At 43.9% G+C, this 25,117-nt stretch overlaps 1 protein-coding gene across 1 annotated transcript in view; it reads right to left on the reverse strand.

Annotated features, from left to right (window-relative positions):
• Positions 1-524: 524 nt before the first annotated feature.
• slc6a3 (solute carrier family 6 member 3) overlaps positions 525-25,117 on the reverse strand; it is a 128,957-nt gene continuing 104,364 nt past the window's right edge. Inside the window, exons 12-14 of the mRNA XM_068050467.1 lie at positions 22,040-22,207; positions 10,486-10,557; positions 525-548 (exon numbers count right to left, since the gene is read on the reverse strand). Of these exons, the coding sequence (XP_067906568.1) occupies positions 525-548; positions 10,486-10,557; positions 22,040-22,207 (264 nt within the window). The remainder of the gene's footprint in view (positions 549-10,485; positions 10,558-22,039; positions 22,208-25,117) is intronic.

The following is a 25,117-nucleotide window of genomic DNA, read 5'->3' on the forward strand; positions in this document are numbered from 1 at the left end:
CTGTCCTGTGTCTCTTAAAACCAAAATGTACACAAATGACAGCAGTAATCCTTGAATTTTTATCATATCTTAATACAATGTAGAGAAAAAAAAATTGTACTTTAATATTCTGGATTATTTATTTAAGGAATGAATAAATGAAGCATTAAGTTTTCATTCAAGATTTGAATTCTATTCTTCCCTAAATAATCCTGTTAATGTAAATTAAGTGTTCTTAAAATAAGTACCCAGCACTGTTTTAAACTCTTTCATTTTGATAGTGCTCATTCAACTTATATGTATTGAAAATAGAAACATCTTCCATTCCTTTTGACAGATGCAGCTCGCAGCGCCAAAGAAGTGGAAGAATGTTCTGTGTCACAGTACATGTAGCATCACTTACATAACAAATTTCACATTTTCATTTTTTAAATATAACTTTCTGAGCTGTTTAGTCATACTCCACATGTATTGAGGGAGCTGATATTTTCATTATGGCCCCTTTTTGTCTGTATCTTCCAATTCCTTTCCTTTGTTCCATGTTTTCACACCATGAGCCAGTGGCGCAGCTGTAGGTAGTAAAGAGGCAGTTTTTAAATTTGAAAATTGCACTTTTGTTAATTGAATTGTGGTCTGCAGAAAAATGTTGATTTTTTCTTTACAAAAACCTTTCTTCCTCCAAATGTTCCTCCTCTTGACTCTACATGAACGTTTATAGGAAGAATGATTTTTCTTTCTACTTTCCTCCACTCTTTCGATCTCCCTCCCTCTGCGTAGGCCTCACATACAAAGTTGTTCTTTCCATATTTGTTAATCCTCCATCTGTCTAAGTCTCTCCTTGTGTTCTGTCTCCTCTTTTCATTGTGCCTGAAACTGCCTTTATACTGGTGCGAGTGGGTGTTTGCATTTCCAATTCTTGAATGGCTCCAACACAAGTCTGACAGATTTTTAAAAATGAGTCTTCTTGGATACCAGATTTAACAAATCTGGTAGGTTTACATTGGAGTTGCTGTTGGGTCCACAAACCCCACACTTCAAAAACTGGCACTGCAAGCATATAAAAATAGGTCTCTAATGCAGGCTCCACCTCTATATATTTCTCTCTTTCTCTCTGGCACTTTATCAACCTGTCTATATGACTGTCTGCCTCTCATTTTTCCATTATGTTTCACACTCTCTCTTGCCTCTTGCCTTGAAGGGAACAAGGCCATAACTTAGGAACACAGAAAGAACAAGAGAGGGAGGGGGGCCACTAATCTGACACAGAGGCTGGGAATTCTTTGAGGCTGCAGGGATCCCTCACCGGGACCGAAAGCGCAAAGGTGGGGAAGATCCTGCTTCGGCAGGCGGCAGGATCCAAGGTCACTTTTTAAGGGTGGCAGCCAATTAAGAGGCTGCCGTCAGGGCTGCTGTCCAATTAAGGATGGCAGCCTGCCACCAAGAGCTGCTGGCCCTATCAGACCGGCAGCTCAGCAACCTCAACAGCACCACTGCTGGGGATGCACCTGGAGGATGAGGGCGTATTGTTGGACATGCGCCCTCAAAGTAAGGTAAGTGGGGTCTGGGGGCACCTGGGCCAGTCAGGCAGGCCCCGGCAAGGTGGGGTGGATGGGGGGGGGGGGGCGGAGTGGGATTGGAGAGGGCAGGCAGCGATGTTGCCTGATAAGTAACTACAGACCCAATGTGGTTGACTCTTAACTTCCCTCTGAAATGACCAAGCAGCCATTTAATTGTACTAAACTGTCAAGACGAAGTATAATGAGAATAAAACCAGACTGACTACATGGCATCAATCTAGGCATTGGATTCAGACATGACAAAGACACACCCAGCCCAGTCGATCCTGCAAAGTCCTCCTCACCGCCAAAATTGGGAGAACTGTGCTAAAGACTAGTCAAGCAACAACCTGACATAATCATATCTTTCAGTTCACATCCCAGATTTCTCCATCACTATCACTGTGTTGATCCTGTCCCACCAGCAGGACAGAGCCACAAGAAGTGGTGACACAGTGGTAAACAGTCAGGAGGGAGTGGCCATGGGCATCCTCAACATTGACTCCGTACCCCATGAAGACTCATGGTATCAAATCAAACATGGGAAAGGAAATCTCCTTCTGATTACCATCTATCACCCTCCCTCAGCTCATGAAGCAGTGCTTCTCCATGTTGAACAGTACTTGGAAGAAGCACTGGATAGGAGACTTTAATGTCCATCACGAAGAGGGGCTTGGTACACCATTACTGGCTGAGTTGGCCAAGTCCTGAAGGACACAGCTACCAGATTGGGCCTGCGGCAGGTGGTGAGAGAACAAACACGAGGAAGAAAACCTTACCTGACCTTGTCTTCATAATTTACCTGCCGCAGATGCATCTGTTCTTGACAGTATTGGCAGGAATGACCACCACAAAGTCTTGTGGATATCAAGTCCCATCTTGACACTGGGGATATCCTCCATTGTGTTGTGTGGCAATACCACCATGCCAAATGGGATAGATTCAGAATAAATCTAGCAGCTCAAAACTGGGCATCCAGGAGGCCCTGTGGACCACCAGCAGCTGCAGAATTGTATTCCACCACAATCTGTAACGTCATGCCCTGGCATATCACTCACACTATCATTACTATCAAGCTGGACAGGCAACCCTTGTTCAATGTGGAGTGTAGGAGAACATGCCAGGAGCAGCACCAGGTGTAACTAAAAAATGAGGTGGCAATCTGATGATGACACAATATTGGACTACATACACACTAAACAGCAGAAGCAAAATGCTGCAGACAGGTGATCTCACAGCCAATGGATCAGATCAAAGCTTGGCAGAGCTGCCACATCCAGTCATGAATGGTAGTGGGCAATGTAATATTACTTGTTCCTTTGATATGTGAACTATTGTAAGAGTCACAGGACTGCAAGTAATATCCAAAGAAAATATGGGTTTTTATTATAACTTAATTAGAACATATAAACAGTTACTGCACGAGCCACTTCGAAACACATCTCACTCTGCCGGGCTCCACCCACAACTCCCTGGTCATATGTGACACAACGTCACTTCCTCCGGTGACCTTCACTTATAGCTCTTAAGGTGGTCTGCTCTTAAGGTTGTCCCACAACATCCCCCTATTATCCAAAGATAAAAACACGTGTACAATAAACAATGATTTTGCAGTTTGGACGTGATTAGAACAAAAAGTTATTTGCAAGTAAGTAAGTTTAACACTCTAAAACATAGAGGAGCTGTGCTTATTCATCCCAATCTTGTTATTGTAAACCTCTTCCCAGTGCTGAGCTCATCTTGACGACTTCACTGAGACTCTTGTGACTGAGAACTCTGGTTGGCATGCTCTTCTGTGCTTGTAGCCTCTGTACATTAATCATCAGACTTTGTCTTTGAACGTGTCCGCAAAGCCACAGGGTTGTCACATGTAGTGTTGTACAGCTCTCTGAGTTAACTTTGGTTCCGTCTGAGAACTGCACCATTGGGTGTCTGGACCTCGTACGAACTGGGCTGATCGCATATCCTAGCAGCCTCTGCAGGATACCACATTTCCGACGCATGATGGAGGACTCTGATCTTCTGTCCTATTCACAATTGAGCTAATTCTGGTCCTGCTTGCCTGTCATACAATGCCTTCATCTTCCCTTGTTTAGAAAGCTTAGAAAAATGATCACTGGCAACGTCACCAATCACAGACAATCTCTCTTCCCTATTTGCTGCAATGAACTGAAGCCCACGGAGAGACTCCTGGTCGAATCACCTCTTTGTCTCAAGACTCCTAGCCTTTGTGTCATCCTTTACATGGACTGACCTGATACACTTGACCTGGGTATTTTCTACCATCTTTGGTGCATTACTGACTTCATATATTGTTACTATTTGTAGTCCTTGGCATTCTGGAAGTCCAGTTGTATCTACAATATCAAACATTTGTGGTAGCCATTTGGAGCTCCCGTAGCTGCACTGCAATGTTATCATTTCAATGCACTTGATTGGCCATTGTAGGCAGTCAGCCTGGCTGTGGTGGGTCGTACCATAGATTCCCATTTCTTTAAGTGCATGTCCTTCAGTATATGGATGGACAGAATATTTGCAATTGCTCCGGTGTTGATTTTTACTCTGAGCTTATGCTTGCCACTCTTCTGCGAACATACAAAAGAATAAAGAACAAAGAACAGTACAGCACAGGAACAGGCCATTTGGCCCTCCAAGCCTGCGCCGATCTTGATGCCTGCCTAAACTAAAACCTTCTGCACTTCCGGGGCCCATATCCCTCTATTCCCTTCCTATTCATGTATTTGTCAAGATGTCTCTTAAACGTCGCTATCGTATCTGCTTCCACCACCTCCCCTGGCAGCAAGTTCCAGGCACTCACCACCCTCTGTGTAAAAAACATCCCCTCTAAACTTTGCCCCTTGCACCTTAAACCTATGTACCCTAGTAACTGACTCTTCCACCCGGGGAAAAAGCTTCTGACTATACACTCCATGTCCTCCTGGAAATCGATCTCTCTGATGACCTGATGTACCTGCTTGGGCTTTTGTTGTGTGTTGGCATTCCTTTTGTTACATTTGCTACCCTATCTTGCAGACGTTCTCTCTGCAAGTGATCTGCCACCATTCCTGCTGAACTTGACCTCTTGCATTGTTTTGCCCAATATCCTTGCATGCTCTGGTCCTGGTATGCCAGACAACTGCGAATCGTATGGGTCAGGCCACATTTGCCACAAGGCTTAACAGACATCTGATCCTTGGTTACCATACCAATTGTTGTAGCCTCCCCAACGCTTGTAGCTGTTGGCGCCCAGCCATGATGGCTTCAAATTTCCAGCCATCATTGAGTAGTGCATCTATGGTGTGCCCTTTCTTCTTTTCTAGAAGGTCTTTTTGAAAGGCCTCTATTGTTTTAGAAGCGATTACTAGCTCTATAATCCATTCCAACAATTCAATATCTGTGAAATTGTATTCTTGAGCTTTGTCTCAGCACCTTCAACAAATTGGTCAACAGACTCATCTTGCCTTTCCAGTAGGTCATAAGCTGAATCCTATGTATTCAGAAATTTATCTTCACCTTGATTTGCTGCTCCAGGAATGTTCATAGCTTGCTCGGGTCTTTCTTATCCTCAACTGCCAATCTGCCAAGACATATTGATCTGTTGCAGGCCCTTGTTGCCCAGTGTGATCTTGATTTTTATAGCTTGTTTCTCTGGTTCGCTCACTTCTTGATCCAGGAAACACGTTTTTAAAACAGTTTAAATTCAATGCTAGGTCCAATGCCTTCCAATCTATAACTGGATATTTGAAGGCCATTGTCTTAATAATCCTGCTTTTTTATAAATATAGAACTGTTTTACAGGTTTTCTTTTTCAGCTCATAAAGCAAAAAAAAGGGAAAAGTAAAACAGTAATGGCTTCAGCTACTACTTTTCAAATTTTCCGACCCACTGCCAGATTAGTTGAGAGCTCCAATCTCTTGGCAAATTGTCTAATGTGCTCACTGAGTTTCAACACCTCCCAGAGTCTTGTCTGTGCTCTTAGCTCACTGCACTGTTGTGGGGTCTCCTGCCAGCTGCTCTCCAGGATCTTCAGCCATTCTAGTTAGCAATCTGCTGTTCTTTGTTCTCTCTTATGTGTTATTCAGAAAAAAATCAGACATTGCCGCAACGTAATTTTGGTGGCCTTCAGAAAAATATATCTCAAATATTGCCACTATGTAATTTGTAATTTTTTCCTTTGATATGTGAATTAACTCACAGGACCACAAATAATATCCAAAGAAAACATGGGCATTTATTTTCACTTAATTAGAACATATATACAAACAATCACTGTATGAGCCACATCTCACTCTGTCATACTCCGCCCACAACTCCCTGGTCATGTGTGACACGACATGACTTCCTCCGGTGACCTTCACTTACAGTTGATCTGTTCTTAAGGTCGTCCCACAACGGAGAATTAAACAACTAACCAAAAGGGGAGGCTCCATGAACATCCCCATCTTCAATGATGCTGGAGCCTAGCATCTGAATGCGAAAGACAAGACTGAAATGTTTACAACCATCATCAGCCAGAAGTGTTGAATGGATGATTCGTCTCAGCCTCCTCTTGAGGTTCCTACTATCACAGAAGCCAGTCTTAAGCCAATTTGAATCATTCCATGTGATATTATGAAATGGCTGCACGTACTGGATACATCAAATGCCACCGACCCTGACAATGTCTTAGCTGTGGTGCCGAAGACTTGTGCTCCGGAACTAGCCTCGTCCCCATGTAAGCTGTTCGAGTACAGCTACAACACTGGCATTAACACAACAAAGTGAAAAATTGCCCAGGTCTATCCTGTCCGAAAAAAGGAGGACAAATCCAATCTGGTCAATTACTGCCCCAAAGCCTATTCTTAATTATCGGAAAAGTGATGGAAGACGTCATTAACAGTGCTATTGGGCTGGATTTTAAGATCCCACCGCCGATTTCGGCGGCAAGCTCAAAAAAGCAGGCGTGGGCTGCACGCCAAAGAACCACTGCAATCTGAAGCACAGTGGTTCATTTAAATAGCTGGGGCGGCCTGCACCCACCCCCCCCCCCCCCCACCCCCCACGCCAAACACGTGTAGGGGAGAGGCTGTTTGTCCCTGGCAATGGTGTCAGCCGCCTGTGCGAAGATGCTGCTGCTCTTTTTAAAGAGCAGACAACCCTGCTGCCTCATTTAAATTTTTAACCAAATAACCCCCAAAATTAAATTAATAAATGTCCTATGCCCCTTTCCCAGCCTCCCAATGATTACATTAACTATTTGTCCTTCCCCCCAAAACATTTACCCTTTACATCTGACCTTTCCCCCCCCAAACTACACAAAGTTTGAAGTTCAACCCTTCCCACCATCCCCTACACCCATTATGTGCATTTGGTCCTATCCACCCTCCTGCACTGAAATATTACCTCCTCCCCCATCCCCACCAGTGTTGTGCCGCCTTTCCCCAGACAGGGATTTGAATGCAGGGGAGTGCTGGCCGACATACAAAAGATCGCGGCAGGCTGTCAAGATTGCACGGACGTCTATGTTAATTCATTCATTTTATTCATTTGAATATTTTAATTGAGGTCTCGTCACCCAGCAGTGGGGGGGGGGGGCGGGGGCGCCATAGAGCCTCACCACCACCATGAGGATGCGGCTGGGCCCTCCCAGTGTCGAAGTCCATGGGAGACCTCATCCTGACCCATATTCAGGCCCTCCCCCACTCCCACGGAACCCAATGCAGGGATGACAACAAGATCCAGCCCTTACTCATTAATAACCTGCTCACTGATGTTTGGTTTGTTTTCTGACAAGAGAAACTTGCCTCCAGACCTCATTACAGCCTTGGTCCAAACATGGACAAAAAGAGCTGAATTCCAGAGGTGAGGTGAGGGTGATTGCCCTTGACATCAAGGCAGCATTTGACCAAGTGTGGCATCAAGAAGTCTGAGCAAAACTGAAGTCAATGGGAATCAATGGAAAACTCTCCACTGGTTGGAGACATACCTCGTACAAAGGAAGATGATTGTGGTTGTTGCAGACCAATCATCTCAGCCCCAGGACACCATTGCTTGAGTTCCTCAGGGCAGTATCCTAGGCCCAACTATCTTCAGCTACTTCTTCAATGACCTTCTCCCCATCATAATGCCAGAAGTGGGGATGTTCGTGGATGATTGCACAGGGTTCAGTGCCATTTGCAACTCCTCAGATGATGTAATAGTCCATATCACATGCAACAACATCTGGGCAACATTCAGGCTTGGGTTGATAAGTGACAAGCAACATTTGCAGCAGTCAAGTGACAGGCAAGGACCGTCTCCAACAACAGATGGTCTAACCACCTCCTCTTGACATTCAACAGCATTACCATCATCAAATTCCCCTCTTTCAACACCCTGGGGGTGACCATTGACCAGAACTGAGCCAACATAACTGGAACATGGCTACATGAGCAGGTCAGAGGCTGGGCATTCTGCAGCAAGTAACTCATCTCTTGTCTCCCCAGAGCCTTTCCATTAAATAATGGAATACGCTCCACTTACTTGGATGTGTACAGCTCAAACATCACTCAAGAAGCTCAACACCATGCAGGACCAAGTACCCTGCTTGAATGGCATGCCATCCATCACCTTAAACATTCACTCCCTCCACCTCTAATGCACAGTGGCAGCAGTGTGTACCATATACAAGATACACTGCAACAACTCGCCCAGGCTTCTTCTACAGCACCTTCCAAACCCATGACCTTTAACACCTAGAAGGGTAAGGGCAGCAGGTACATGGAAACATGCAAATTCCCATGCAAGTCACATACCATCCTGAATTGGAAATATATTGCTGATCCTTCATTGTTGCTGGGTCATAAATCCTGTAACTCCCTATCTAACAGCCTAACCCTACTTGAGGGAGTACCCTTACCTCACAGACTACAACAGTCCAAGAAGGTGGCTCACTATCACCTTCTCAAGGGCGATTAAGGATGGGCAATAAATCTTGCCAGCAATGCCTACATCCCATGAATGAATAAAAAAGAGAGCCCAGAAGCAGATTGGGTTTTGGGAACTATAATTTTACATCAGAAATGGACATCAGTGCATGGTTATTCTGTTTATTTACATTTGACTGTTTACATCAGACCTCCAAAATGGGGGAATCAGCTGGCTTTCTGGGGATTGTGAAGATGTACCTGAAGTTCAGGATACTTTGAGGCCTGATGAAGCACATTGTGCTGTTTGTGGAAGGGGGGATATTGTTATAGTCAACCTTACAGGTAATTTATGACTTTCCCCTGCGAATTGTATTTATTATGCTTTTTTAAAATCTTTGTGGGTATATAGGGATGTGGACCGGACTGAGAAACTGTCATGGGGCTTCTGTTTCTATTCCGGTAATTCCAATTTCCCATTCTTTTTCTATACCCCTTTAATCTCCTTACATTCCAAGTAACTATATCCTTTTTAAGCAACTCAGTTGATTCTGTATAAATGACCTTCTGGGGTAGTGCATTCCATATAATCATGGCCCTTTGTGGGAATACATTTTTCCTGAATACACTGTTAAGTGACCGAGTTCTAATTTTAAGATTATTCCAGATTGTCACACAAGGGGAAAGAATTGTTCATTATCTAACTTGTCAATTCCCTTCATTATTTTGAATACCTTAATCAGATTTTGTTAACTTCCTCACCTCCAGGGGATATAACTTAGCATAGCTAAATGTCTTCATCCAAATACGATTCTGCTGAAATACATTCTTCCTCAGGCGAGTAGTGCCAAAAATTTAACCTAATACTCTAAACATTCTCTGATTGCTTTAGTACTCCTTGAGCCAATTTTCTTTTGCCCATGTTCAAAAATGCATCTATCAGCTGCCTATCAATTGCATTTGAAGCAGTGGAAGGGGGAATTTAAACTTTGAAACCCATTCTGCTAGCTTTAGCAATTCTAAATTTCATTAACAGACTAATATTATTTGCATTCAGTGTTACTAGCATTAAGAATTCAAAGTGTAACATATGAAGTCAATCCCTCATCACCACATACTTGTAACACGCACACCCGCACAGGCATTTCTGGTGTTGGGTGTGATAGTGGATAATGGGTGTGAGAGTACATTGGAGGAGGGAAACCAATGGAATGCATGCTCACTGAAGTTCTGTCCTGACCAGCTGCACATCATTGGCAAACCGGTGAATTGGCAACAGAAAATTCTGTCCACTCTCCTCTATTCCCAAATCCAGGTCCTTTGTAGGTAGAGTGAGAAACTATTAATGTTAAAATCACTGCCTTGTAGTTACTTGATTTGTCCCTTTTCATTCAACAATTTCTGATATATATTTCTTGATATATATATTCTTTACATTATAGTGGTGGTATAATAGTGTATTATATTCTGCATGTTACAGGCTATCAGATCCAACTAATCTCAGCTGTTTGGATAAAGGATCACAGACCTGAAACGTTAACTCTACTCTCTCCACAGATGCTGCCAGACCTGCTAGGTTTATGTTTCCTGTTTTTATTTCAGATTTTCAGCATCTGCAGTATTTTGCTTTTATTTTAGTCTCAGCTGTGTTATTTCATTTTTAAAGCTTTTAAATATGAGTGTAGCTAAACATAAAGAAATAGTTACAAGAAATGTTGGAAATACTCAGCAGGTCTGGCAGCATCTGTGGAGAGAGAAGCAGAGTTAACGTTTCGGGTCAGTGACCCTTCATCAGAACTGAAGAAGGGTCATTGACCTGATACATTAACTCTGCTTCTCTCTCCACAGATGCTGCCAGACCTGCTGACTATTTCCAACATTTCTTGTTTTTATTTCAGATTTCCAGCATCTGCAGTATTTTGCTTTTATTATTATAATAAAGAAATAGTTGTCTGTTTTATAAATTCTGCTCTTTCAAGATACATATACTGTTTTCAAAGTTTTTTTAGATAACATCAATACAGGATAAGACCCCCGAAGTCCAATTTTCACAGGCTGTTACTCACAGTAAATTGTCGAACCTCTCCATGTTCCACCAGATGATGGTCCTTCTCCGGTGTAATTGCATAAACGAACCTCTGAAATGATAAACAAGATTCCATGCATCATTATCTAACAGAAACTTTATTATATCATATTTCTAGACATGAAAGCAAATGAAATAACTGCTGTTGAAAATATTTCCCCGCACCCCCCCCCCTTCCTCTGGCTCTTTCACCACATTTGAATGCTCTACCCTTTCTATCTCTATTTCAGAATTCTAATCTATCGTCCCCTCATGCCTTCCTCAATGAATTCCCCTCTCAGCCATCTACCCACTGTCTCTGCACTGAGCAACAGTTTCTCCTTAATGATTTCAATCCTTTTTTTAACTCCCCTTCCCCCACTTCAGCCAACTTTCCTCCGCACATACACATGATCACCCCTGAATCTTGTCATCATGCTTGGCTTCAAAACCTCTGAATTTCTCTCGCTAAGGGGACTGTCTCCAATCATTTTCTCACCTCCCTTCATTGGCGGCCATTCTTTCAGTCATGATGCTCAACCTCTGGAATTCTCTCCCAGTATTTTCACTCAGTCACCTCCTTCCATGCCTTCAAAAATCTACTTAAGATCTTTCCCTTTTGAAGGTGCTTTCACACTAATCCCTTTCCTTTTACCTTTATACTTGACATTTATTCTTTGTCTAATGCCTTGTAAAGTGCTTTTAGACATTTCTGCATATGCTATAAATTCTTCTTTTACTGATCAGTAAATGTAAATCTCGGATTATTTCTGAAAATTCTTAATAGATTGGAATGCCATTCAATTATGCAAATGAATTGGTAATGATATTCTTTCTTGAGATATTAAAGGCAATTTCCTTTGAGATTATGGAGTAAATATGTGCAACACTGACAGTGCATGTCCAGAATTTGACCATAAAAATGAAAGGGCTAACATCGGCGTGACGTAACATAAGAACATAAGAAAGGAGCAGGAGCAGGGCATTCAGCCCCTTGATCCTGCTCCGCCATTCAATAAGATTATCACTGATCTGATCGTGGCCTCAACTCCACTTTCCTGCCTGTCCCCCATAACCTTTGACTCTCTTGTAGGTCAAAAATCTGTTTAACTCAGCCTTGAATATGTTCAATGACCCAGCCTCCACTGTTCTCTGGGGTACAGAATTCCAAAGATTAATGACCCTCTGAGAGAAGAAATTCCTCCGCATCTCCATCTTAAATGGGAGACCCCCTATTCTGAAACTATGCCCCCTATTCTAGATTCTCCCATGAGGGGAAACATCCTCTCAGCATCTACTGTTTCATGCCCCCTCAAAATATTATCTTTCAATAAGATCAGCTTTCATTCTTCAAAACTCCAATGAGTATAGGACTAACCTGCTCAACCTTTCCTCCTAGACAACACCCTCCTCCCAGTAATCAAACTAGTGAACCTTCTCTGAACTGGCTCCAATGCAAGTATAGCCCTCATTAAATAATTACACTCTACTCTAGTTGTGGTCTCTGTTACGAAAGTACGTCCATTTTTTGTTAAATCTTGAGGACTTGTGTTGTGTACACCAGTCACAGAAGGTAAGCATGCAGGTCCAACAGGCGGTAAAAAAGGCAAATGGTATGTTGGCCTTCATAGCGAGAAGATTCGAGTACAGGAACATGGATGTCTTGCTGCAATTATACAGGGCCTTGGTGAGGCCACACCTGGAATATTGTGTGCAGTTTTGGTCTCATTATCTGAGGAAGGATGTTCTTGCTATAGAGGAAGTGCAGCGAAGGTTTACCAGACTGATTCTTGGGATGGCGGAACTGACGTATGAGGAAAGATTGAGTCGGTTAGAATTATATTCGCTGGTGTTCAGAAGAGTAAGGGGGGATCTCATAGAACCTATAAAATTCTAACAGGACTTGACAGGGTAGATGCAGGAAGGATGTTCCCGATGGAGGGGGAGTCCAGAACCAGGGGTCATAGTCTAAGGATACGAGGTAAACCTTTCAGGACTAAGATGAGGAGAAATTTCTTCACCCAGAGAGTGGTGAGCCTGTGGAATTCGCTATCACAGAAAGCAGTTGAGGTCAAAACATTGTCTGTTTTCAAGAAGGAGATAGATATAGCTCTTGGGTCTAAAGGGATCAAAGGGTATGGGGAGAAAGCAGGAACAGGTTACTGAGTTGGATGATCAGCCATGATCATAATGAATGGAGGAGCAGGCTCAAAGGGCCGAATGGCTTAATCCTGCTCCTATTTTCTATGTTTCTATGTTTTTATTTGGGAAAACTTAAAAGGATTGTATGTTTGTTTCACTGGGGTAATTGAAAGGACTGAGAGGTCTCGTTTGCAAACAAGATGTACTAGAAGTCACCTGTCTTCAGATAAATACCCAGCAGGGGCTTTTTGCCTTGGGGGAGATTTTTACAGAGAAGTGACAGGTCAGGATTTATGGGGGGTCAGGAGGCTTGACTCTTGAGAGATTGTTTTTGGTTTTGCTTTGGACAGTCAGTTGGAGTTTTAAAAAAACAGCCAAGAGAGCCAAACCCCAGCTCAGTCTGTTCCATCTCTTTGAAAAGCCTGCCAGCTTTTCCATCTCTTTGAGAAGCTTTTGGAAGTGAGTGTAAGAAATAGAGAAATTGATGCTGCATTCATCCTGAAAGGCCTGCTTGAAACCCTTGTTGCTGTGTTTCTTCTGGAAAACCTGTCAAACTGATCCTCGATGTCGCCAGAAAAGAACTGTTCTAGGAAGTCCCCAGAGACAGCCGTCTACATGTATTTGGGACGCCAAACCAAAAAAGGGGACAACTGACATCTTTCCATTTAGTCTCTTTTTTTCTTCAAGAATTAGCAGATATTTGGCCAAAGTATTCTTTTTTGTCTTTTTTTTTCCAATAGAACTCTAAATAGAAAATCTCTATCTTTTCTGGTTAGCTGGTGTGTGTGTGTGTGAGGCGTTATGTTAAAAAGGGAACTTTCGTATTTCAATCTGTGTAATAATGCTTACTGATTAAGTCTTGTTTTATAATAAACTGATAATTTTCTTGTTTATTAAAGAAACCTGGTTGGTGTATCTTATTCTGGGATAAAAATAGAGTCTATGATTGACCGTAAGAGTAACTGGGTAAATATTTAAATATATGTTGTGACCTGTAGAGAAGTGGAACTAGAAAAAACTGTGCACTCCTCCTGCCTCAGTCCTAACATCTCAGCAATGCCCTGTACAGTTGTAGCAAGACTTCCTTATTTTTATGCTCCATCCCCCTTGCAATAAAGACCAACAATCTATTTCCTAATTACTTGCTGTGCCTGCATGCTAACTTTTTGTGTCTCAGATATGAGTACACCCAGATCCCTTTGTACTCCAGCATTCTATAGTTTCTCTCCATTTAAATAATATTCTGCTTTTCTATTCTTCCTAACAAAGTGGATAACCTCACATTTTCCTACATTATACTCCATCTGCCAATTTTTTTCCCACTCACCTATCCTATCTTTATGCCTTTGCAGACACTTTGGGCTGTATTTTAAGACTCCGCCGCAGAAGTAGGCGGCGGACGTAAAGAAATGCAGCCCGCGCGCACACGGACCATGCCATGGAGCCGTCACAGTTTCAAATGCGGCGGCTCACTTGCATGGCTGCGGCGCCCGCCCCACACAATGACATGTAGGGGGCAGGCTAGCCGTCACCGCCAACAGCGTCTGGCACCAATGCGCAGGCGCCCGGCACCATTTTTAAAGTGTTTACAGCCCTCAATGTGCATTTTTAAATTAAAGGGCCAGGTAATGTCAAGTTTCACGAAACTGAATAAAATAACCCAACCATGCACTCTCCCAGCCACCCGCACCCCCCCCTCAATGGCATACTGAAACAATCCTGCCCTATTCCCCCCTGGAATACAGACATTGAAAAGTTGTCCTTTCCCCCCCACAAAGTTCGACACCTTTGTCCTTTACCCTTTCCCATCATACCCCCCGACTAATTCCTAGCATTGTAACCCTGCTCCCCTCCTCCCGCGTGGAGAAAGAAACCTCCTCTCCCCTCCCCACAGGTGTCGCGCCTCGTTTCCCCGAAGATGAATTCAAAGGTGGAGCACTGTCGGCCGCCTGAATGAAGATCGGTGCGGCGATTAAGGAGGTGACAGAACCTTCATTAAATCAGGTGTGCAAACTAATTTCCATATGGAAATCGTGGTCCCATCGCCTAGGGGCGGGGCGGCCGCCACGAGGCCTCACCACTGTTGCTTTGATTGGTATGGGGCCTGCCGCTGTCAGATTGGTGACAGGCCTCCGCCATACCAATCTTCATTGCCCCCTGCCACTGTTCTCGACGGTGATGGGGCTTTAAAATCCAGCCCTTTGTGTCCTCCTCACAACTTGCTTTTCTACCTACCTTTGTATTGTCAGCAAATTTGGCTACAATACACTCAATCCTTTCATCCAAGTCATTAATGTAGATTGTAAATAGTTGAGGCCCAGCATCCCACTAGTTACAGTTTGCCAACCTGAAAATGGCCCATTTATTCCAACCTTCTGTTTCCCATTAGTTAGCCAATCCTCTATCCATGCTAATATATTATCCCCAACACCAGGAACTCTTACCTTTATGCAGTAGCCTTTTATGTGGCACCTTATTGAATGCCTTTTGGCAGTCCAAATATACTACATCTGGTTCCCCTTTATCCATCCTGCTTGTTACATCCTCAAAGAACTCTAATAAGTTTGTCAAACACAATTTCCCTTTCATAAAACCTTGCTGACTCTGCTTGATTGGATTATGATTTTCTAAATCTCCTGCTACTACTTCTTTCATGATGGATTCCAGCATTTTCCCAATGACAGACGTTAGGCTAATGGGCCTATAGTTTCCTGCTTTCTGTCTCCCTCCTTTCTTGAATAGGGGCGTTCTATTTGCATTTTTCCAGTCTGCTGGGACCTTTCCAGAATCTAGGGAATTTTGAAAGATTACAACCAATACATACACTATCACTGCACTGAGGCATGTTAAGTATTCATATGCAAATAACATAGCTCAGAAAATGCATCTTAATAAATAAAATTTTCATTTATATAAATTTATCAAGTTCGAACATCGCAAGGTGCTTCACATCACAAATTAATAAGTGCAGAGACATGTGGTATTGCCAAATAGTTGCAGTTCTGGAAAAATACCCTCCCTTTCAGAATTCTACTTACAATTAATCTGCCCCTTTCTCATTATTTCTCTCTCCCTCATTGGGACACCAGCATCCACCATTCCCTGGTCCAGAGATAGTCAGCTCACCTCCTCCCAGGCATCCACTAACGCTATTTTTGAATTGCTATGTAATGCAGATGATTAACCTGGGGTAATAAAAACAGAAAGTGCTGGAAATACTCAGCAGTTCAGGCAGCATCAGTGGAGAGAGCAACAGTATTAACGTTTCAGGTCTGTGACCTTTCATCAGAACTGGCAAAGGTTAGAAATGTAATAGGCTTTGAGCAAGTGGAAAGGGGGAAAGGGAAAGAAGAACAAAAGGGAAGATGTCTGATAGGGCAGAGGGCAGGAGAGATTAAATTACAAAGATGTCACGGAACAAAAGCAAAGAGAGTACTAATAGTTGTATTAAAAGACAAAGCATTAGTCCAGAGACAGTGCTAATGGCAGAATAATAAACAGCTCTGTCCAAAAGCAAAATCCTGAAAAACAAGTTTAAGACTTGTAAAAAAATCACAGAATCACAGGATTACAGAATTGTTACAGCACAGAAGGACAACGTTTGGCCCATCGGGTCCGCACCAGCTGGCTTTTTTGATTCATTCATGGGATGTGGGCGTCGCTGGCTATGCCAGCATTTATTGCCCATCCCTAACTGCCCTTGAGAAGGTGGTGATGAGCTGCATTCTTGAACCGCTGCAGTCCATGTGAGGTAGGTACACCCACAGTGCTGTTAGGAAGGGAGTTCCATGATTTTCACCCAGCGACAGCGAAGGAACGGCGATATAATTTCAAGTCAGGATGGTGTATGACTTGGAGGGGAACTTGCAGGTGGTGGTGCTCCCATGCATTTGCTGCCCTTGTCCTTCTAGTTGGTAGAGGTCACGGGTTTGGAAGGTGCTTTCGAAGGAGCCTTGGTACATTGCTGCAGTGCATCTTGCAGATGGTACACACTGCTTCCACTGCGCGTCGGTGGTGGAGGGAGTGAATGTTTTTTGTGGATGGGGTGCCAATCAAGCAGGCTGCTTTGTCCTGAATGGTGTTGAGCTTCTTGAGTGTTGTTGGAGCTGCACCTATCCAGGCAAGTGGAGAGTGTTCCATCACACTCCTAACTTGTGCCTTGTAGATGGTGGACAGGCTTTGGGGAGTCAGAAGGTGAGTTACTTGCCGCAGGATCCCTAGCCTCTGACCTGCTCGTATATTTTTATGGCTACTCCAGTTCAGTTTCTGGTCAATGGTAACCCCTAGGATGTTGACAGTGGGGGATTCAGCAATGGTAATGCCGTTGAATGTCAAGGAGAGATGGTTAGAATCATTCTTGTTAGAGATGGTCATTGCCTGGCACTTCTGTGGCGCGAATGTTACTTGCCACTTATCAGCCCAAGCCTGGATATTGTCCAGGTCTTGTTGCATTTGTACATAGACTGATTCAATATCGGAGTTTCAAATGGTGTTGAACATTGTGCAATCATCAGCGAACATCCCCACTTCTGACCTTATGATTGAAGGAAGGTCATTGATGAAGCAGCTGTTTGGGCCTAGGACATTACCCTGAGGAACTCCTGCAATGATGTCCTGAAGCTGAGATAATTGACCTCCAAAAACCGCAACCATCTTCCTTTGCACTAGGTATGACTCCAACCAGCGGAGGGTTTTCCCACTGATTCCCATTGACTTCAGTTTTGATAGGGATCCTTGATGCCATACTCGGTCAAATGCTGCTTGATGTCAAGGGCAGTCACTCTCACCTCACTTCTTGAGTTCAGTTCTTTTGCCAATTTTTAAACCAAGGCTGCAATGAGGTCAGCAGCAGAGTGGCCCTGGCGGAATCCAAACTGAGCTTCACTGAGCAGGTTATTGCTAAGCAAGTTCCACTTGATGGCACTGAAGATGACACCTTCCATCACTTTACTGATGATTGAGAACAGACTGATGGGGTGGTAATTGGCCGGGTTGGACTTGTCCTGCTTTTTGTGTACAGGATATACCTAGGCAATGTTCCACATTGCCGGGTAGATGCCAGTGTTGTAGCTGTACTGGAACAGCTTGGCTAGGGGTGCGGCAAGTTCTGGAGCACAGGTCTTCAGTACTATTCCCGGAATATTGTCAGGGCCCAGAGCCTTGCAGTATCCAATGCCTTCAGTTGTTTCTTGATATCACATGGAGTGAATCGTTGAAGTCTGGCATCTGTGATGCTTGGGACTTCCGGAGGAGACCGAGATGGATCATCCACGCGGCACTTCTGGCTGAAGATTGTTGCAAATGCTTCAGCCTTATCTTTCGCACTGATGTGCTGGGCTCCCCCATCGTTGAGGATGGGGATATTTGTGGAGCCACCTCCTCCAGTTAGTTGTTTAATTGTCCACCACCATTCCCGGCTGGATGTGGCAAGACTGCAGAACTTAGATCTGATCCGTTGGTTATGGGATCGCTTAGCTCTGTCTATCGCATGCTGCATATGCAGTTTGGCACGCAAGTAGTCCTGTGTTGTAGCTTCACCAGGTTGACACCTCATTTTGTGGTATGCCTGGTGCTGCTCCTGGCATGCCCTCCTGCACTCTTCATTGAACCAGAGTTAGTCTCCTGGCTTGATGATAACAGTAGAGTGGGGAATATGCCAGGCCATGAGGTTACAGATCGTGGTTGAGTACAATTCTGCTGCTGCTAATGGCCCACAGTGCCTCATGGATGCCCAGTCTTGCATTGTTAGATCTGTTCGAAATCTATCCCATTTAGCATGGTGGTAGTACCACACAGCACGATGGAGTGTATCCTCAATGTGAAAGCGGGACTTCGTCTCCTCAAGGACTGTGCGGTGGTCACTCCTACCAATACAGTCATGGACAGATGCATCTGCAGCAGGCAGATTGGTGAGGACGAGGTCAAGGATGTTGTACCCTCTTGAAAGACCAACCTTCTCAGTTCCATTCCCCTGTCTTCCCCCATAACCCTGCACATTCTTCCTTTTCATATAACTGTCGAATTCCTTTTTGAATGCTTCAGTTGAACCTGCCTCCACCACATTCTCTGGCAGCGCATTCCAGACCTGAACCACTCACTGCGTGAAAAAGTTTTTCCTCATGTCATTTTTGCTTGTCTTACCAAATGCTTTAAATCTGTGCCCTCTCTTTCTCGATCCTTTCATGAGTGGGAACATTTTCTCTCTATCTACTCTGTCCAGACCCCTCATAATTTGGAATACCTCTATCAAATCACCTCTCAGCCTCACAAAATAAAACTAAATAAAATAAATAATGGCAGTCATGCTCTGAAATTATTGAACTCAATGCTGAGTCCAGAAGGCTGCAGAGCGCCTAATTGGAAGATGAGATGTTGTTCCTCGAGCTTGCATTGAGGTTCACTGCAACACTGTAGCAGGCCAAGTGCAGAAATGTTGGCATTGGAGCAAAGTGGCAAATTAAAATGGCAAGCAACTGGAAGCTCAGGGTCATGCTTTGGGACTGAGCGGAGGTGTTCCACGACGTGGTCACCGATCTGCATTTGGTCTCCCCAGTATAGAGGCGACCACATTGTGAGCAGTGACCCTATAGTATACTAAATTGAAAGAAGTACAAGTAAATCGCTGCTTCATCTGGAAGGAGTGTTTGGGACCTTGGATGGTGAGGAAAGAGTAGGTAAAGGGGAAGGTATTACACCTCCTGTGACTGCATGAGGAGGTCCCGTGGGAAAGAGATGAGGTGTCGGGGCTAATGGAGGAGTGGACCAGGGTGTCACGGAGGGAACAATCCCTTTAGAATGCTGACGGGGAGGAGAGAGAAAGATGTGTTTGGTTGTGGCATCTCACTGGAGGTTGCGGCAATGGAGGAGGATGATCCTTTGGATGTGAAGGCTGGTGGGTGGAAAGTGAGGACTAGGAAAACCTTGTCACAGTTCTGGGAGGGAGGGGAAGCAACGAGGGCAAAGAACAAAGAACAAAGAACAGTACAGCACAGGAACAGGCCACTCGGCCCTCCAAGCCTGCGCCGATCTTGATGCCTGTCTAAACTAAAACCTTCTGCACTTCCGGGGTCCTTATCCCTCTATTCCCATCCTATTCATGTATTTGTCAAGATGTCTCTTAAACGTCTCTATGGTACCTGCTTCCACCACCTCCCCCGACAACAAGTTCCAGGCACTCACCACCCTCTGTGTAAAGAACTTGCCTCGCACATCCCCTCTAAACTTTGCCCCTCGCTCCTTAAACCTATGTCCCCTAGTAACTGACTCTTCCACCCTGGGAAAAAGCTTCTGACTATCCACTCTGTCCATGCCGCTTATAAGTTTGTAAACCTCTATCATGTCGCCCCTCCACCTCCGTCGTTCCAGTAAAAACAATCCGAGTTTATCCAACCTCTCCTGATAGCTAATGCCCTCCAGACCAGGCAACATCCTGGTAAACCTCTTCTGTACCCTCTCCAAAGCTTCCATGTCCTTCTCGTAGTGTGGTGACCAGAATTGCACGCAATATTCTAAGTGTGGCCTAACTAAAGTTCTGTACAGCAAAAGTGCAGGAAATGGGTCGGACACGGTTGAGGGCCCTGTCACTATCAATCACAACTCATAGTTAACAATTATAGCTTCACTTCACCCTCAACACACTTAGCACTGCTGCAGACCTCAAACTCAAATCTCACAGCTTGTACACATTGCCATTTATTCAATCATGGCAGCCAGAACACGCAAACACATTGCACCACACTCACTGACACACTTCCCTCTTTCTTGCAAGACAAGGTGATGCATAACCAAAGGCAGTAGCACCTAATCAGTGGTGGATAGGCATGGCTACATGTCCTCACCCCAATGAAGGAGACGGTGCTTATCATCATTGGCGTGGCCACCCACACTGCAGAGACCAAACTCCTCCACTCAGTCCGCAAGCATGACCCTGAGCTTCCAGTTGCTTGCCATTTTAATTCACCACCCTGCTCCCAGGCCAACATTTCAGTCCTTGGCCTGCAGCAATTTTCCTGTGAACCGCAATGCAAGCTCAAGGAACAGCACCTCATTTTCCAATTAAGTACCCTACAGCCTTCTGGACTCAACATTGAGTTAATTAATTTCAGAGCATGACTGCCTTTTTTATTTTATTTTATTTTGTTTTTTTTAACCATTTGCCTGTCTTAAACTTTTTTTTCAGGTTTTTGCTTTTGGACAGAGCTGTTCATTATTCTGCCATTAATACTCTCCCTGGACTAATGCTTTATCTTTTACTACAACTATTAGCACGCTCTTTGCTTTTGTTCCGTGACACCTTTGTCATTTAATCTCTCCTGCCCTCTGCCCTTCCCTTTTGTTCTTCTTCCCCCTTCCCCATTTTCACTTGCTCAAAGCCTATTACATTTCTAACCTTTACCAGTTCTGATGAAAGGTCACAGACCTGAAACATTCACTCTGTGTCTCTCTCCACTGATGCTGCCAGACCTGCTGAGTATTTCCAGCACTTTCTGCTTTTATTTCCGATTTCCAGCATCCACAATATTTTGCTTTTATTGACCTGGCGTGATTTTCATTTAATTGTGGCTTGGATGCAGATCCTTTATCAGAGCACAGTTCTGGTGGGTTGGGATGTAGAGGAGTGTCTGTTTTTTATTCTAGGATGAGCAAGTTTACTGAATGTTTCCAGAATTTTCTCTTTTCATTTCAGATCCTTTTGCATGCTTTCCCCACTCCCACTTGATCTATCTACTTGTCCCTTCCTTGTGTGGACGTCTCCCATGCTTTCACCAACTGTTTGCACATTTCTTTAACGTCTTTTCATTGCCAAACTAAAATGACCTTTTATATCATTGAATAGTTTTCTGTTAAATCACATGCAGACTATTCAACCCATTACCTTCCTTCCTGTGATTACTGTACCCATTGTTTCTTCCCTCTTGCCTTTCTCTTTTCCTTTTCCAATTCTACACAGGTGCTTAATTATTGCTCAGTTTTCAGTTCTGATGAATGATTATAACTGAAATGTTCTCCTGTGTGCTCTGTCTGCAGATGCTGACTGACCTGCAGTATATTTCTAGCATTTTCCCTTGTTGTACCAAATCATTGCAAACAGATGTGAAACAGCAAATACCCCAACAATGCTCTGAGTTAAAATTCACACCGTGGACCTATAAGAATCATCATACATTCAAACCTTTTTGTCTACAATGGAATATGAAATTTGATGACATTTTTGAAATAGGATCTATTTCAAATAATGGCCTTTGGGGTGTTTGTGATCACGGCTGAAGGATGAAAGCCTTTCTCTGAGTTTCAGAGATGGAGGGCACTATCAAAGAACAATAAAACATCTAATGTCCCTCGAGTCTACTAAAAGAAACCAAAAAAAATTGGATAACAACAACTAATTAATGGAACCTTACAGATGTACTCACCTCACGCAGAGACCCACGCAGGCTGATACATTTGTACACTGCATAAATGGGTACGATTGCCATTGAAGATATAGCAATGCACCATCCAATTACATTGGCCCAGTTCGGAAAGATGTAATTGTCATATTCTGGGGCTTTAAATGTTGAAATGCTGACGACCACAACAAACTTCATTTAACAAGGAGACAGAAAAATGGAAAGAGATAAAGCAAATGTTAAAAACAGGCAAAAACAGCTTTTGTATTTTGAGAAGGTTTTGATGAATATCTCAAATAGAGGTTCACACTAAAGCCACTGATAGCTGTAAATGGAAGTGATAGACTTCCATTAGTGACATACTGAAATATTTAACACCCCTGTATCATGTTACAATGGTGCTGAAATTCGCCACCTCATATTTATTATTCATCACTGATTGTGTTCTTTCAAAATGAAATTAATTGTTTGAATCTACTTTACACAATATTTGGTCACCTGACTAGTAGTATCATGTAGCCGAACTTACAACCTGCAGCCCCTGAAGTGCTATAGCTGCAATGTCTATAACATCAGACATGGAGGATTGGGGTCTAGTTTATGCATGATGTACTGAGCACTGAACACTGGAAGCAGGAAATACCCAGAATACTAGGAGCCTGCTTGCCAACTGTGCTTAAGGTGCATTAAGATCCCGTTAAGCAGATGGTGCACCTAAGAAGCACACCAGTTGCTGATCACCTGTTGCAAATGGGTACTGCCAAGGAGGCCTGGAGGAAAAGGGCATGTGTTTCTTTGGCTTTGACCTTCCTCTAAGGCCACACAGCTTACCTGCTCTGTGCAGTTTGATCTCAAAAGGTCATATTCTTCTATAATTCTCCTCCCCACCCTCCCCCCCAACACCCCTCTCCGCCCATAAAAATTGTGTATTTGAAGTGCTTTTCTGGGAACTGTTGCCACAGGAAATCCCGTCACTGCATATCTGTCAATCTCTCAGCACATCTTGAACAATGTGCCAGGAGTAATATTTAAATGTTATGATCTGGCCTCACATTAATGTGCAAGCAGAGTATATGTGGAGTCGTGGTCCCAGTGTTGCGCTGACAGGGCTTAGCAGTCCTATGCTTTGCAAAGCTGCAAAGGATTGTCACTATTACAAATGTGGGACTGTGTTTTGAAGCTGTATATGGGACTACTCCAAATCAGTCACTGTGCCTATCCATATAAAAACTTAAATGGTTAGGCACTCAACTTTAATTTCATCTAATTTAATTTAAAAATTGATCAATGAAAAATGTCTTCTCTGGAACGAAAGCACTGAGAAGTAGCAACACAATCACTGTATGAATAATACACCTTATGGTGATAGTTTCAATACAAGGTGTACAACTCATTAACAGATATAACAGCTTGTTACTTCATTCCTTGTGGATTTTGACCTGATATATCTTTATGAATAAAGCATTACGGCTGCGAAATTCATTGAGACCTGAAAATGGACGTGAGGATAGCTAAGTGCACTGTTAAGTGGCTGTACAACTATGTGGGGGTGCAAAATCCTGAGAGGCTAGAACGAGTTAAAGCTAGTCAGCATGACTTAAAGCCAGCCTGCACCTTTTTAAGGGATGGTGCACTTTGACTGGAGCAGGTGCTGGAAGTCATTGTAAAAGTGAGTTTGACCTGGGAAAGACATCAGAATGGTACACCATGGCAGAGAGCGTGCTCCAAGATTTTCCAACGCTGCATTGGAGGCCTTGGGTGAGAAGGTCCAGAGGAGGAGAGATGTCACATATCCACAGGGGGCCAGGAGACCCTCTAAACAAACTCTTAGAAGGTTGCAGGACCAAAAAGCCATAGCAGTCAATACCAGTGGTCTAGCCCTGAGGACCTAGATGCAATGTCACAAGAAGTTCACATGAGTGGTAAGGTTAGTGAATTTATCTTCAAATCCCATATCGCACCACTTGCACCACTAGCAACACACACTGCTCAATGCATCACATCCCCATCACTCACCTACCAACAATCTCTATCAATCACAACTCATGCTTAAAATTTATAGTTTCACTTCACCTCACCCTCACACATTTAACACTGCTACAAGCCTCAAACCCATATCTCACAGCTTGTACACATTACTCAACCATGGCAGCCATTCACCGAAACATATTGCACCACACTCACTGACACACTTCCCTCTCTCTTGCAAGACAAGGTGGCGCATAACCAGAGGCAGCAGTACCTAATCAGCGGTGGACAGGCACAGCTCTATGTCCTCACCCCAATGAAGGAGATGGTGCTTAACATCATTGGAGTGGCCATGACTGTGGCCAGCAATGGGGCTGAAACCATGGAAGATGATGGTATACTCATACCTAATCCTCCTTCTCACATCCCATTTCCCCCACATCCCACAATCTCTTCTGATTTACATGCTGCAAATGATGTAAGCATGTACCGCTTGCTTTACCCCCTTCCGTCCACACAACTCTATCTTTATGCCTTTCTCCCTTCAGATAACCAAGAACAGCAACCTGACCAGGCAATGGTGGAAGAGAAGGAAGTGAAAGAGAAAGATGACAGTGCTAAACAAGAAATCGTCACTTGCTCTCACACTCACAGCCACCAGCTCAGATACTGACACTGTGAGTACTTTAGAGGATAGCTTAGAGACATGAAGTACACGTGGCAAGACATAGGTAACAAGCGGGCTGCAGCCAGGGCAGGGGACAAGGGTAGTACGGATGGAAGGTTGCTGGAAGGCAAGGTCACACAAGAGTCCTGCTGCAGAGAACTCAGGCAAGGGCTTGGATTTTATGAGTTCCATGGCATTCCCGATGGTGGAACTGGAAGCTGGCACAATCTCCGCTGCCACCATTTTTTCCATTTCACACGGGATTTTATATGTAAATAAAATGTGTGGCAACGGGCAAGGGGGAACACGTGAGATTATATGGCAGGGACGGTCTTTCACTGGTGGAACCTGCCGTCACTGGGCCAAGCACCATGATCGCCACTGCTATAAAGCATTCTGTGCTTGCAGCCTCAAGGATCAGAAGCCTTCCTGTCATGTAAGTCTCTGCATAGGAACCTGCATTGAAG

The sequence above is a fragment of the Heterodontus francisci genome, chromosome 2, assembly GCF_036365525.1.
Source record: "Heterodontus francisci isolate sHetFra1 chromosome 2, sHetFra1.hap1, whole genome shotgun sequence".
NCBI classification, from domain to species: domain Eukaryota; kingdom Metazoa; phylum Chordata; class Chondrichthyes; order Heterodontiformes; family Heterodontidae; genus Heterodontus; species Heterodontus francisci.